Genomic DNA, 15,233 nt, shown 5'->3' with positions numbered 1-15,233 from the left:
TTCTGTCTAGGGTTATGTGTCTAGAGTAGCATGTTACAATATCTATAAAGATATAACGAAAAAGGTAATTGGATTATCACATAAATTGTACATAGAAAATTGTTGAAGAGGTTTAACATGGAAAACTAAAAAAGAAGACTTTTTCCCTTCACTCATGGTCTTCACCTTTCTAAAGATATAGGTTGAAAGACTGATAAAGAGTGACAACAGATACGAAATGTGCCTTATGATTTAGTTATATGCAAACTCATGTATGCAATGCTATGTATAAAACCTGATATAGCATAGTCATAAGTGTTACAATCAAAAATAGAGGAAAAACATTGGTCAATCAAAAAATCAATCCTTAAGTACTTAAAAAGAATTAAAGATCTTATTCTAACTTATGGATGTTCAGAGTTAAACATTTAGGAATATTCAGACTCTAATTTTCAGTCAGATGTTAACGATAGAAAGTTTATGTTGAAGTTTATTTTTATTTAAAATAGAGGTGTGTTTAGTTAAAAGAGTTCCAAATAACCACAACTAACTCCACTACTAAGATTGAATATATTACTGTTTCAAAAACAACAAAAGAGACTATATAGATGCATAAGTTAGTATCCAAACTTGGTATGATTTCAAATATGGCTTAACCTATAACCATATTTTGTGACAATATTGGTGCTATTGCAGAGGCAAATAAGTCATCAACATATTAGAAGTCTAGGCATATTCAACAAAAGTATCACATTTTGAGAAAATATGTTAAAACTAAAGAGATATCAATATAGAAGACATTGTCTACAGAGAATATTGCTAATCCATTAATTAAAGCGGTGACAATGAAGTGGTTGGATCATCATTTTGAAAAGATGGGTATTAGATACAACAATGAATGACTCTAGTGTAAAGGGGAGTTTTGTTAATATATGTCCTAGGAACCAATTGTGTTATTGGTTTCAAGGCATTTTAATTTGTATATACACATAATAATTTATTAATAAAAGAAAAAGTTCTTTTGTTCACATACATAACTTGTTTCCTTTATTTGCATTAATGTAAAATATGTATGTGATCTATCCGAATAATTTGCTTAGTATGTAAACTGATTATTGAATTGTTCCCTATGGATATGATATAAGTTAAGCAATAATATCACATAGTAGACATATTAAATATCTTTGTTGAATATCATGAGATGATATTAGTGCAGGTGCTGATGATGATCATGTCATTATGACATTTGTGTGGATTAAGAGTTAGAGAATTGTTTTTCAAATATGACCAATAACGATAAGTTATATTGTCATAAAATCATAGTCAATGACTTATTATATGATTGTACTAGTGTATGAAGTAACCCTTTGACCTAAAACGTTATAGTCAGATCTGATACGAATATATGTGATTTATGTGGTGCATAAATACGAAACTAACCATATTCCATATGAAAGGTTATATTTGTCATACATTATTTGTATGCAGAGATGAATGATGATCAAGATGAGATCCGTTGACTAAAAAATATTAGATTCAAAATATCTGCTAATTCAACCCATATTTGAGATTAAAAACGAATTTCAATGCATATTAAAAACCAAAATATCTGGTCAAAATATATTGTTAGTCATACGAAGGGTGTACCTGGTGAAATGTTCTAAACATATAGATCGACAATTTGTAGAGAATCAAAACTAGGGCTTTGATGAATTATAGGCCTGCAATCGATAAAGACTAGACAACAAAAAAATCTTACTTACACAAAATGTAAGATTTGAGAATTAAGTTTGATAGAGTATTTTTTTATCATGGTTTAGGGGCTTTGGCACCTTGCTAGATATTTACTATAATTGTTGAGTTTTTAGATGCATTTTTGAATCATCCAAAAAGAGCTTACGACTACGCCACGATGAACCTAAAGGTTACACTAATAAAACAAGCATTTAGAGAGAGGATACATTATCTAGGGTTAGCTAGCACCTTCAAAGGGATAATGAAAATTAAAATTACATAATGTGTTATATGAGTGCAAAAGTAACGTTTTAAAGGTTAAGAAGTTAGTAAAATAGAATTAGGGTGGCTAAAGTATATGTTTGATATACTTGCATGGTCATTATTTAAATTAAGATTTTATAAGGACCAATTGACAATTTTATAATTGCTAATTAGCCACCATTATAAAAGGAATCCATTGGTTCATTTTAACACATGAAGATCATTTAAGCTAAACACTTTCTCTTACAGAACAAACTTTCTCCCTTCAGCCAAGAGAGATAAGAGCTTGGCGGTGCAACTTTTTAGAGGTTCTTATCATTTCAGAGGCTTTCTTCATCATTCTCTATCACAGAAAGAAGCAAGGAGTAGGTAATAATCCTAAACTTACCTTATTTCCTTTTCTTATGGCTTGATTCTTGCATTATATGTTCATGCATGTCATCTTTGCTTCATTTTCTTCCCCTATTCTCTTTCAACCTATACATCAGTTCAAAATCATCCAACTGGATAAAACCCAATGTCCATAATTTCACATATGTACACATACCTCAATATTATTGCACCTTGGTCTTTAGGTGCAATAAATTGCACTTTGAGTTCAATGACCTTTCTGAGACTTGAAATCCTTATCTAGCTTTTGGATTGGATTCAACTTAGTTAATTCTACACTTCTAAAGTTTGATCAACTCCATTTGCATTTGACCTATAAGCTTTTTGTTAAGTTGGTAGTGATAGGATTTATGTCAAGCTTTTGCCTCAACAGCTATCTAGGCAAAAACATTATGACCACCGGACTAACAAAGTATCAGTGATTGAGTTATAACCTTTTAGCAATATTGTTACTTGTAAAATTTGATTATTTCATCATACAATATCTCTTTGAGGTTGAGACAAAAATTTAGTATTACCTTAGGGTACCATCAATTTATATAGATTAATGTCTGTATCAGTGTTTGGATGGAAATTAGATTGAGCAATAACTCAGTTCTATTGTGATAATAGGTTTTATAGATTTTTGATATCATTAGTATTGACCTATCAAAGATATTAATTTCTATGCTAAAAGTGACTAATCCTTTGTTGATCCATTATAGTGTTTTATATATCTCGATATGGTTAATCACCATCTTTTTAGCTATCCTATATAAAGATTATGTAGGGTTGAAGTCAAATTATATTGATCATAACACAAGACGGTCTAGTGATCTCAAGTGTAAAGAGCACATGTACCCCGTTTGTGAAAGAGGATTTATTCTATAAACACTAGAATAGCTATTCATATGAAATCCTCTTGGTGGATCATCCGATGAATATATTTGCAACGTACACCCATGTGTCGCACTACGTTGTCAACAAACAATTTTGACATATGAGATTCTTTACTATCTTTCGATAGAGTTGTTCAATCACTATTACTCATGCCCTTGATCATGATAATATTAAAACTACAGATGTTTCTAGAATAACCACCTAATATCAACATAGGGTTCTTTCAATCAAATGTCATATATTGATTCTCTTATTACAGTTTAACTATTTTAATAACATTTGTCTAGACATAATTGTATACTTTCATAGACAAAGAAAGTCATAGAAAATTATATATAAAACCCTCATTTATAGATATGTATCATCATGGGCATTGGTTCTAAGACATCAACCCCAATGGTACTTTTTTTTTTCAAAAATAGAGATTGTGTACACAACTTTTTTATTGGTATAAGACGTTTGTCTTTAATCGCTTTAATTCTTTGAGAAAAGTCTAAAATTTGTAAATTAGAAACAGAGAAACTGAAGAAAATTGATTTCAATCAAAAACATCTTACTGAAAATAAATGTAAACTCAAGTGATATGACACTGTTTGCTTTTATATGAGCAAACTTAAAATTTCTCTCAAAGGTTAAGAGAAGCTAAAATACAAGACTTAATAACAAACGTTAGTGGACTAGCGGCAAATGGGACTAACATTTTAAATGCACCAGAAGAGTAACTTCTAACTAAACATCTTGTAAGTCTTAAAAATTCTTAAGGTTAAGTCTAAATTTTGTGTTGATAGTTTTACATTTCATATTTGAAATTTTATTTATTTTTTTTAAGTAGATTATGATACCAAATTAATATAAATTAGTAAAAATAAGTTATTACATTAATTTCCTCCATATTCAAATACATAAATTAGGAAAAACAATCAATTATCGTCTAACATAGATCCTTTCTTCGGTTTGTCAAAGATGTCTCGCCAATATGTGCATATAACCATTTCAACGAGAAGAGGAAACTGTAATAGGGCAAAGAAAACAACTGGGATTGAAGAAAGAACAATGACTGCGATGGCCACCCATTCCAATCTTGCTTTGAGGACAATTGAAAGAGCTGAACCAAAAGCTAGCATCATAGTTACTATTGAGAAGAAAAGAGAGAAAAGACCAATGATCAATTTTGTTGGCGAGGATTTGAGAAAGTCTCTTTCTTCATAACGCGAAGTGAGGATTCCTAAGAACACTAACACAGCAGTTGAAGAAGAAAACAAGGCGAAAGCATTTGAAATGATGAAGACGAGGAATGCATCGTACTTTAAGAAGATGGGGAAGCCTGATTCGTTATCGTCGCCACCGGGAACTGTAAAAGCTGAAGTGAACATGACTGCCGCGATGAGTGTTGCTACAACCATGCATGAAGCTGCTGTGTTCTTCATCCATCTTTCTCCTTCTCTAATCAACTCTTGGTGCTCCTCTGAGAACAATGCACTTGGTGTTTTGTTGTTTTCATTGACTTCTTCCATGTATTTTGGTGGCACCATGCTTTGCACCTCCTGAAACAATTGCATCCATGTTGCTTAATTTAGTAATGAATTTAAAGAATGGCGAACAATGCATTGAATATTTACCTTAAACCATTTTAATTCTCTTTGCATCTGCAACGCTGCACCCGAGATTCGATCAAGTCTCGAAGGAGGAGATAGCTTGGCAGCTAGATGTAAAAAATTGTTGCCAAATATATCATGACGAAGCACTGCTATGCGAAGCTTTGCGCCCAATCTGTAAACATGGCTAAAGATCTTTTCTTGACGAAGCACAAGTGCATTAGCAAAGATGGTTCTACCCTTTTTATCTTTCCTCCATATGATTTCAGGGTTGCGTTCAATCAACACATCAACAATCTCAATTATTCCATGCTTGATTGCATCAAAGATTGCTTGATCAAATCCAATTCTTTCCAGTTGTCTATTACTTAACTTCATAATTTCCTTTAGAATGCAGTTGAGGATTTCAAGGACTTGAGCATGTCTCAATTTTGTATGATATATATGCTTAATGTCAGGAACTGCAATTAGTAAAATTGTATATATTGAATATTAATGCTCTAAACAATTTATCTTATTGTTGCCAAAAGGTATAAATATATATCGGTGAAAATCTTTCAGAAAATGCTACATACCGAAGCAAGTTAAGAGCTTCCAAATAAGTCCAATAAATAAACTGTGCACTGCAATTGTGAGATCAGCATTTATTAGAAAGAGAGAAATTCATTGTAACAAACACATCACTTAATAAGATTTTATTATTTATAAATTTATTTTAAAATGAATGCGCCAATTCTAAACTCTTGAATTTTTTGTTTTCTGTCACATATTTATACATACAACTAGAAGTACTCGTGATCTTATTTATTGCAATATCAAAATTGCGGTTGATGTTAAATGTAAAATACTTGAAAAAGAGGTATAATCACGGACCTTGCCTTAGAAAGCAATTGCCATAACTTGAGCATTCTTGAGACCTTATAATATTGCTCTCCTCATCACCACCAAATTTTCGAGGGGGCCATTCATCATCATGGTGGTGAACTATCCCAGATTGTTTAACACACATACCTTATAATAAATATATATGTTAGCAATCAGTTCAGATATTTGAGCAATAAGAAAGAAAAAATTATTATTCAGAAATCTATTAATTGCGTGAGTACTCACATGAGTAGATCCATTGTTCCCAAAAAATTAGCTTTTTTCCACTTGGAAATGCCGAAGGTTTATGCGCTAACAATTTGATTGCATAGTTCCTATGAAAATCTTCAGTGACACCAAGTAGTGGATACTTTTTTAGCAGATTCAGTGCCACATCTATAATTATGCAAAAAAAAAAAATGTATATATATACATATATATTATAAACGAGTTTTGAAAGGTTTATCACTTAGACCTCTTAACAACGGTTCAATTTCATCTACCCTTACTGTTTTCAGGAAGTACTACAAATCCTTCTCTACGATACTTCCCAATAATAACAGTATGTGTAGATGAAATTAAACGATCGCTTAATGGTCAATGATAAATTACTAGAATTATTCATGCACTCACCATAAATACCATCTGTGATAAGACAGTTGAGTAGTGTGGCACCACTCCGATCATTATTTTCAGGACTTAGAATTTCAATTGGAGTTTTGCAGTAAAGATAGCGAACCATATCTTTTGAGCCATAAAGGGAGGCCACAACGATTGGGATCAGGCCATTATCATTCTTTACACAGACCAAATTGGGATTTTTTCTAAGCATTGTCTCGGCCATCTCTTTGAATTCATTGATGGCTGCAATGGAAAAGGCTGTATAACCGAGACCACTTCTGAGTTCCAAGTCTGTGTCTGACATTAGCCTCACCAACTCCTCCACGAGCTTGCCGTGTCCAGTCAGAACGGCGACATGAAGAGCTGTATCAGCTGTTAATGTAATCTTGGCTGTGAGGGCATGTGGGTTGCCATCAAGGAAATGTTTGGTGGCCACCCAATCACCTTTGCTCACAGCCTTGTACAGAGCTTCGTACTGAAAGGTGTCATTCCATGTTCCTGCTACATATACGGGGAGATTCTTCATACGAGATTAATGAAACAATGATCATTAATTTTACGAGTTTTCTAAAATTCAGATTTTTTTATCTGTAGTTATAAAAGATTACAAGAACTCTTGCATGCAAAAGTTAATTTTTTTTAATTATGGTTTATATGCAGATATAAAATACAAATCAGAATATCTCCAAGAAAGAAAGGGGGTACAAAAATTTTCCAAATAAAATTTAGCTATACAATTTTTTTAAAATTTATTTAACAATTATCGGAATTAATCTTTTGTATTTAAAGTTAAATATTTTATGAATGCTATGATTTTCCCAAGGTTATTCACTTTTAATGAAGGCCAAGGCTTTAAAATTTTGAATATGATAAGCTCTAGAGGTCAGGAAAATACTGATAACAACCAAAAAAAAGTAGAACGTTGACCAAAGGAATTTTTCCTTAGAAAAAGAGAAGCACTTTTCCAAAGTACTAAATCTGATTTAAACTAGAATTACCATCATCTGCAAACAAGCCGCCACCTTCTGGCAACGGGGGTGGGCGCTTTTCCGCCAAACGTTCCCATTCATAATTGGCGGATTCACTGCCCCTGAGCTTTGAAATTGTATCTGCACCACAGGAAACTTGCATCGCATGCAAGGCCATGGCATTTTTTCTAACCCAAGTTTCATAATTGGGTTCAGATTCTTTGGGTTTGGCTTCTTCTCCAGAGACGACATCCCAAAGACCTTGAGCAATCAAGTAGCTTTTCAAGCTTTCCTTCCAATTCTCATAGTTATCTTCTGTCAGTTTTTCCGTCACAATACCGGCTATTGCAAAATTTGCCGTCCCCATGCCTGCTAAATAGAAAAAATATATATATATAAAAAATAATATTGATAAATATATACATATATTAATTGTCGATCTTTAAGGATAAATTTTTACTGAACTAATCATATTAGAATAAAATCAAATGTCTGATTGGTTACATAGTTAGCTTCACCTTTACAGTAGCTATTAACTATTTAGCAGAGAAGACAGTTACGAGAGAGATATGGTGAATTTTATTTAATTAATGCAACATTTGGTTAATTTTATTAATATCTCAAAATTTTAAATGCCAACCTAAATAATTAACTCATTCATGTGCGTAAATTAATTCCTGAAGTTAAGGTTTTTGTCTTTTATATATCAACAAATCAAGCCAGTGAGAATATTTGTGATCCAGATATATTAGAAAGATCAGAAGGTCCACCAGAGAAATTCACTAATAATATGAGATTTATATAGATAAGAAAATTGTTATGTAAACTTGAGAATAGTAGTATGCTATACCTACCTATTGAAGACTTCTCTTTTGTCTTTTTTTGTCTCCTTTCACTTTCCGTCACCACAAGGTAAATGATTTCAAGTTATTGGTCTAATTACATTTCCGGTATTTATTTCTATTTATAAACATAACATGAGCATCGCAATGTGGCAAAAATCAGTTTGTGAAGCACTATGAAAAAGCGTAAAAGACCATAACATTGACTGTGATTCACGCTTCCCACAATACTTACACTTTGTTTATTGCAATTTGCAGCTTTACAACAATCAAGTTCATGGAATATGCAGCACCACAGAAAAAAGCAATATCATCAGTCATCACTGTGAACTGTGTATCACATGCCATACAGTAATTTTCACGTTGATGTGGAACATGCAGCACTATCGAAAGTGTTCAAGTGGACATCAATTTTCACATTGACAATATATGTGAATTTGGATTCATTATTCCTTGAAATTGCTAACATGTGAGAATCTCTTCATTTTAACGACCTATAAGATTATCTAATAAAAAATGGATGTGTTATTGAAAAAGAAGAAAATTGAAGAAGACCACTGAATATTGCTTTCTCACTAACAAATGAAAATTCTTATATAACAATAATAGACTAAGAAACTATTACAGCCCTTGATTAATAAAAGAAAAATGAAAACTATTACAAAGGAAAATCGTTTTCATGAGAGAAAGAGAAGGGGAGCGTGTGCTGTGAGGTGAAGATATTTTTGAGAGAAGAGGATGGTTCAAAATACTTCTAAAGATTTTTAAATGTTTGTAGAAGAGAATGGTAAGTGTATTGATAGAATGGCGACATCAACATACTACAACACTTAATGACTGATCAAGGAATTTTGTTAGAAGGGCCTTTGCGACTTTATAATTATTTATCAATTAACTAGTAAAAATTTAAAATAAAACCACAAAATATTGAACAATAGAAATAATATAAAAAAATAAAATATGATAAATAATTTTTTACGTGAAAAAATCTCTCAATGTATAGAGAGAAAAAAATCATGAGGTCAAACAATCCATTTAAATTTAATATAATCAAAACTGTTTACATCAATTATAATCTACAAAAAAGTATTTCATAGAAATTTAAAGCTCAATAATAATTCCAACACAACTAATTAAATTACATAAAGGTTTACATAAAGATAGATTAAATTACCAGAATTTGTCAATCTTCAGGCTTTATAACTCCAAGTTTAGTTGTTAAAATCAAAACTCAATCATCTAAATTAAAGATCCACATATCTTATTGTGTATTAATCCAAGAATCAAGTTAAAATAATAAACTTAAAAATATTTAAATATCAATTATTTAAAGAGGAAAGCAAGTTAGAATGATATACCTGAAGGTCTTTAGTTTAATATGATTTTTTGCTTTGATATATTCTAAAAGCACTCAATAATATATTCATTGTTAATTGTAGCAAAAACTTCCTTTTGAATGTAAACCAATAATCAATTGTTTATCCACTAATCGCTCATTTGATTACACAAACTAGTTTTTACAAGATCCATTGCAGAAAACACCCTTTCAACTATTGCATTAGCCACAAGCAAAACCATTGCTAACTTTATAAGCAAGAAAACTTTATTGTAGACAACGTACTTCTAAAACTCAACCATTTTTCTATTAAGGTTGGTAATTCCATCAATATGAGTTGAATTGACATCGGTACTACCACCCTCATAATAGTTTTCAAGTTGATCATCAAACAACCAAATATCATATTGAGGTAATCTACCTTTGTTAAATGCAACAAATGAGTTATTTGGACTAAAAGATGTCATACACTGAAGCAACCTTGTAAATACTTCTTCAAAACAATTATTGAGTTCTTCTTGAATGTTATCTAAAACTATATACATCAACTCTATCGTAAAATGATGTTTATTCAATATTGGTATAATTTCCCGTTTCGTCCTTCCAAATTTATCTTCCATGTTTTCTAGGATTGTTATGTCATTAATTTTGCACATATCAGAAGCTTATTTCACCAAGATGTTGAAGCAAGTGTCTTCATTTCTCATTTTATGCATTTGAATCTTCGAAATTTGTACAAACTGCATAGAATTAAAAAATCATGATCTTTTCTTTGTAATACTTGTGATAGTTCATTTGTGACTTCTAATACTTTTTCACAAAAAATAACAAAAAGACACATTCACAATTCTCCATGATTCATAATAAACTTCTTACTTGACTTTTGTTTTGCCAATCATCTCTTTCAATTTCAATAGTCATGAACACATCAATAACAGAAGAAAATAAATTTATAGCACTATGAATTTTCCCTATGTGTGAACCCAACCATGTATCTCTTGGTTGTTTAATAGCTAATTTTTTATTCAAACCTTATCTAATCTAAAGATTACCATTAGAAAACTAAGATATCATATATTCATATTGTTTATCTTGTAAAAGATCTTTACGCTTGTAAGATATTTCTATGGTGTTTGATAACATTGGCCAATGTTAAATGGTTACTTACAACTTTGATTAGTGTTAATTGGAGTTGATGAGAGAAATTAATTGGAGTTGATGAGAGAAACTATAAATGTAGAAAGCTAATTTATGTTCTCTCAATATAAAAATCTTCAAGTTGTTGAATTCACCCCTCACATTGTTTGCTCTATCATAACTTTGTCGTCATAAACTTGTTAAACTCAATCAATGCTTTACAAAAGAAAAATTATTACAGTTTTCAAAGAGTGTGTAGAAGTATTCTTAACATGCACAATCTCAATAAAACATTCAATAATACAACTTGCTTTGTTCACATACCGAAAAACAATAGCTATTTGTTCTTTCACTAACACATCATGACATCCATCAACTAGTAATGAGAATGGTTCTTTATCTCTCATAATTTCTTCAATAACTTTCTAGGTCATCAAATGAGCACAAGCATTAGTCAATTCTTTCTAAATCTTGGGGGATGTCATTTTATGGTTTTCCAGACCATTTTCAAGCATAACTTTCTTTACGTTGTCACTATGATTTGATAGACACTTTAGTAGTCTAATAAAATTGTCTTGGTTTTTAGATTCAACTGACTTGTTATGTCCACAAAATGTCAATCCTTGTTGTAAAAGAAATCTAATACAATCATTGGATGCATTTAAATGAATTCAATAGTCCAATTTGACTTTTTCCTCATCACAAGCAAAATTTATGTTGATGTGTTGCTTTTGGCTCATCAAATCAACACACTTGGCATGACATCAATTATGATTACTAGAATGATCTCCAATATTTTTTTTTCACTTTTTTGTATCTTTTCAATCATTAAATTCTTTGCTGACAAATGTTTCACCACCCGATTGGTCACTATAATCAGCTATTTCACCTTTGAAAAGATAATGATGCAGATAAAAGATTGCATCTTTTGCCTCACTATATTCCATCCAACTAGAACCTTTTTTGTACCATTTTAGTGTAAACCTACATTTTTTATCTCCAAGAAGAGTGAAAGGAAAATTATGTTATTTAGGTTGACAAAGACCTTAACAAATCTCATTAATTGGTATCCTCAATCTTTGATCAATTTCAAATTCGTCTAAATTGAACACTTCTTTTATTTAGTGTTGTTGTCAACATTGTAAAGCTTATTCTTCTAATGAGATTTGATTAATCTCCATAACAAAAGTCTTTGTCAACAATCTATGTTGGATTTTTCTTTAATCTCTTAAAATACTTGGATATCATAGCTATCAAATTGATGGCAAATCATATTAAAAATAATAATAAAACTCATATTAATTAAGTGAAACAAACAATGAAGTAATTGAAAAATGCTATACAAAAATAATACCTTTAAAGTGAAGTTTGAAATATTGAACCACCTTATTTGGAAACAAAATCATGAGACATCACCAAAATTAGGTTAAAGATATAGAGAAAGAAATTTGGTACCTGAAATTAGCATATTTTTTTTTAATTTCAATTGACAAGTATTTTGGGTTTTTATCAATGTTCTTAATTCAAGTTAAATACCAACATTTCGAGCTATAATGAATCTCATACCTCAACCACATAAATGAGAAAATAGTAAAGGCCATCAAACTAAATGCTCTCTACATAGCAGTATGTTGGGTCTTAAGGTCATCGGATACCGATAGGATAATGAATAAATTACAAAAATTTAATGAAAGAAACCCGAAAACCTCACCAAGGATCATGTTACAGAGAATAATTTCATGAATCTATAATTAAACATTTATAGGGTGTTTAGGAATACCATAACTATGTTGGACAACTTTTCCAAATCTTTACATAGCTTATGAGATTACTATCCAACCCACAATGAGGTGGCATCTTGGTATCTGTGCAAAGCACAGACTTGAAGAGGTTTAGCTATGCACTAAAGGCTATTAAGATTTTATGGATAATGTGTGTATGTATTAGGAATCATGCGTCATGGCTAAGGTTTGCAATAAACACTTGTGAATTCTAAATCGCATTTGTATAAATAGAGAACAACATGAATGGTCACACAATAAAGGCATGCTTGCTCATTCCCATTTACTTAACAAGAACGATTATTCATGTCATATGACTGTTTGTTCCAGTTCAGTAAAAATCAATTTGAGCTAATTTAATCCTATTAAACAAGTCCATTACGATCCAAAATTCACACTGCTCCATATACACTTGGATTCTCACCAAATAACCTATTGCCTCAAAGTTTAACATAGAACAAGATTGGCCTTTAGCGAGGCATGATGGTCATTTGACTAACAAAGTATCAGCAAACTACTCTTATCTTTGTCAACTAATGATTACATATAATTTGATCCCTTCATAATCAATATCTCTTGAGGTTGAGATGTTGATGTGTCTATTTAAGTGACTTCTCGATATAAAATGATACACATCGATAATCGACTGACTTTGACAAGGCTATGACCCAATCCCATTCTAGGCATAGATTCAAGTGCTCGATGAGTAATGAATCCTCTATTAATCCACCATAGCCTATATACAAATCTAGTTATGGTTAATCATCATCTTAATAGTACGATAATTCTATCATTATTACTCATGCCCCTAGTTATAGTAATATCGAGAATATAAATGTTTCTTGAATGGTCATCTAATGTGTCATAGGATTCCCACGATCAGTCATCCGATCCTCTAGCCAATATTTTCCCACTCTAAAGACATATTATTCTTACAAACATATTTGGTTTAACATTAATATGCATGAACAATAGAATACATTTTATTTATAAATGAATAAATCACATAGTTACAAATATACAAAATAATTGTCTAGAGAGCACTACCCTAATAATCTACCACTTACATTATAGTTAATCACTCATATGTCTAATGTCATATGAGGCAACATGCCCATCACACTTTTATTATGACAGAGGCTTGGTTAGCGGTTTTGTTAAATTGTTATATCCACATTGAACAATCTCTTAAATAAGGTGATATTGTCTTAGTATGTGCATGGACAATTAATGAGACCTAGGTTCCTTTGCCTGGCAATGGTTCTATTATTGTCGCAATAGAGTTTAATTAGCTCGACAATACTAGGAACCATTCCAAGTTTTATGATAAACTTCTTGATTCAAACAACTTCTTTTGTCATTTCAAAGAGGGCAATATACTCGAACTCCATTGTAAAATAAGCAATTGTACATTGCTTAGAGCTTTTCTAGCTAATTGCATCACCATTAAAAGAAAACACAAATCTTGACTAGGATTTGAAGTCATCTTGATTAGTATAAAAGGTAGTCTCTCCGACAAAAATCAAGAAAGTATCTTTAGTCCTTCTTAAGTATTTGAGGATATTTTTAATAGCTTTCCAATGTCTTTCACTTATATCAATTTGAAATCTGCTACAAATGCTTAAGGAATATGAGACATCAACCCTTCGTACATAGCATGATGTACATGATAGATCCTACAATAGATACATATGGGATTTAGCTTATTTGATCTTTCTTAGATTATGTTTAAGAGTATATCTTTCTTTATAGACATACGCTATAGGACATGGGCAAAAATCCTTTCTTGGACTCTTCCATATTGATTAACACCTTATCGATAGATGTGTTTTAACTTAAGCCAAACAACTTATATGATTTATCATGATAGATCTTAATATCAAGGATATAGGTTGTTTATCCTAAATTTTTCATGGAGAAGTATTTGGATAATCAATTATTTATTGATTGCAAGTTTGGTATATCATTTCCAATAATCAATATATTATCAACTTACAATACTAGAAATGCAATTATACTCTTTCTAAATGTTACCTTCTATATTAGTTTTCTTTTTGAAAACTTATTTTCATTATATGGGTTTAACCCCTTCAAATGCATTCATTAGAGTCTATACTTGGTTTTGGTACATAGAGTTTATCTTAGATTTCATGGCTTCAAGCTATTTCTCAGAGTTTAGATCTAAAACAACATTAGCATAGGTTGTAGGCTCACCATTATGGATAATCAATACATCAACATATCGAGTTAAGAGAAAACCAAATCTTTCAGGCTCATGGCATACTTGGCTAGACCTATATAGTTCTTGTATGTGTTGAGTTGGATCACTCAATTCCATTAAAGGTAGAATGACCTCTTTACTATAATCAACCATTGGTGATGACATATCATTTTGTCTAACATTTGATGTATCTTATATTATTGGAACTTCATATGTTCCACCTTTCTCCCACCAATTCCTTTGAGAATGAATTTTTTTCTCAAAATAAACACTAATTCAAGCAACAGATACTTTCTCTATTTTGGGTGATAGAAGCAATATCCCTTATTTTCCTTTAGATACCCCACAAAGATACATATTTTAGTTTTGACGTTTAGCTTGTTTGAAATCAATTTTTTGAAATTAGCCTCATAATCCCAAATCCTCAAGTAATCTAGATTAGGCTTATGTTTAGTTCATAACTTGTATAAACTTTTATCTACAAATTTGGATAAGACACAATTTAGTGTGTAAATAATTGTTTTTAAGGCATGCCCTAGAATGTCAAGGGTAAAGATGTGAAACTCATCATAAACCTCACCATATCTATCAAGATCTTATTCCCTTATTCAAATACACCATT

General features: G+C 31.1%; 1 protein-coding gene across 1 annotated transcript; it reads right to left on the bottom strand.

The window, feature by feature from the left end:
- Positions 1–4,166: 4,166 nt before the first annotated feature.
- LOC123216298 (ankyrin repeat-containing protein NPR4-like) lies at positions 4,167–7,661 on the bottom strand. Its single transcript, XM_044636755.1, has 5 exons — positions 7,325–7,661; positions 6,339–6,824; positions 5,715–5,852; positions 4,866–5,302; positions 4,167–4,790 (listed from the first exon to the last, which is right to left on the bottom strand). The coding sequence occupies exons 1-5, from the start codon at positions 7,659–7,661 to the stop codon at positions 4,167–4,169; spliced, it is 2,022 nt and encodes a 673-aa protein (XP_044492690.1).
- Positions 7,662–15,233: the final 7,572 nt, after the last annotated feature.

The sequence above is a fragment of the Mangifera indica genome, chromosome 1, assembly GCF_011075055.1.
Source record: "Mangifera indica cultivar Alphonso chromosome 1, CATAS_Mindica_2.1, whole genome shotgun sequence".
In the NCBI taxonomy this organism is placed as follows: Eukaryota; Viridiplantae; Streptophyta; class Magnoliopsida; order Sapindales; family Anacardiaceae; genus Mangifera; species Mangifera indica.
This window is presented reverse-complemented; position numbering and strand designations above follow the sequence as displayed.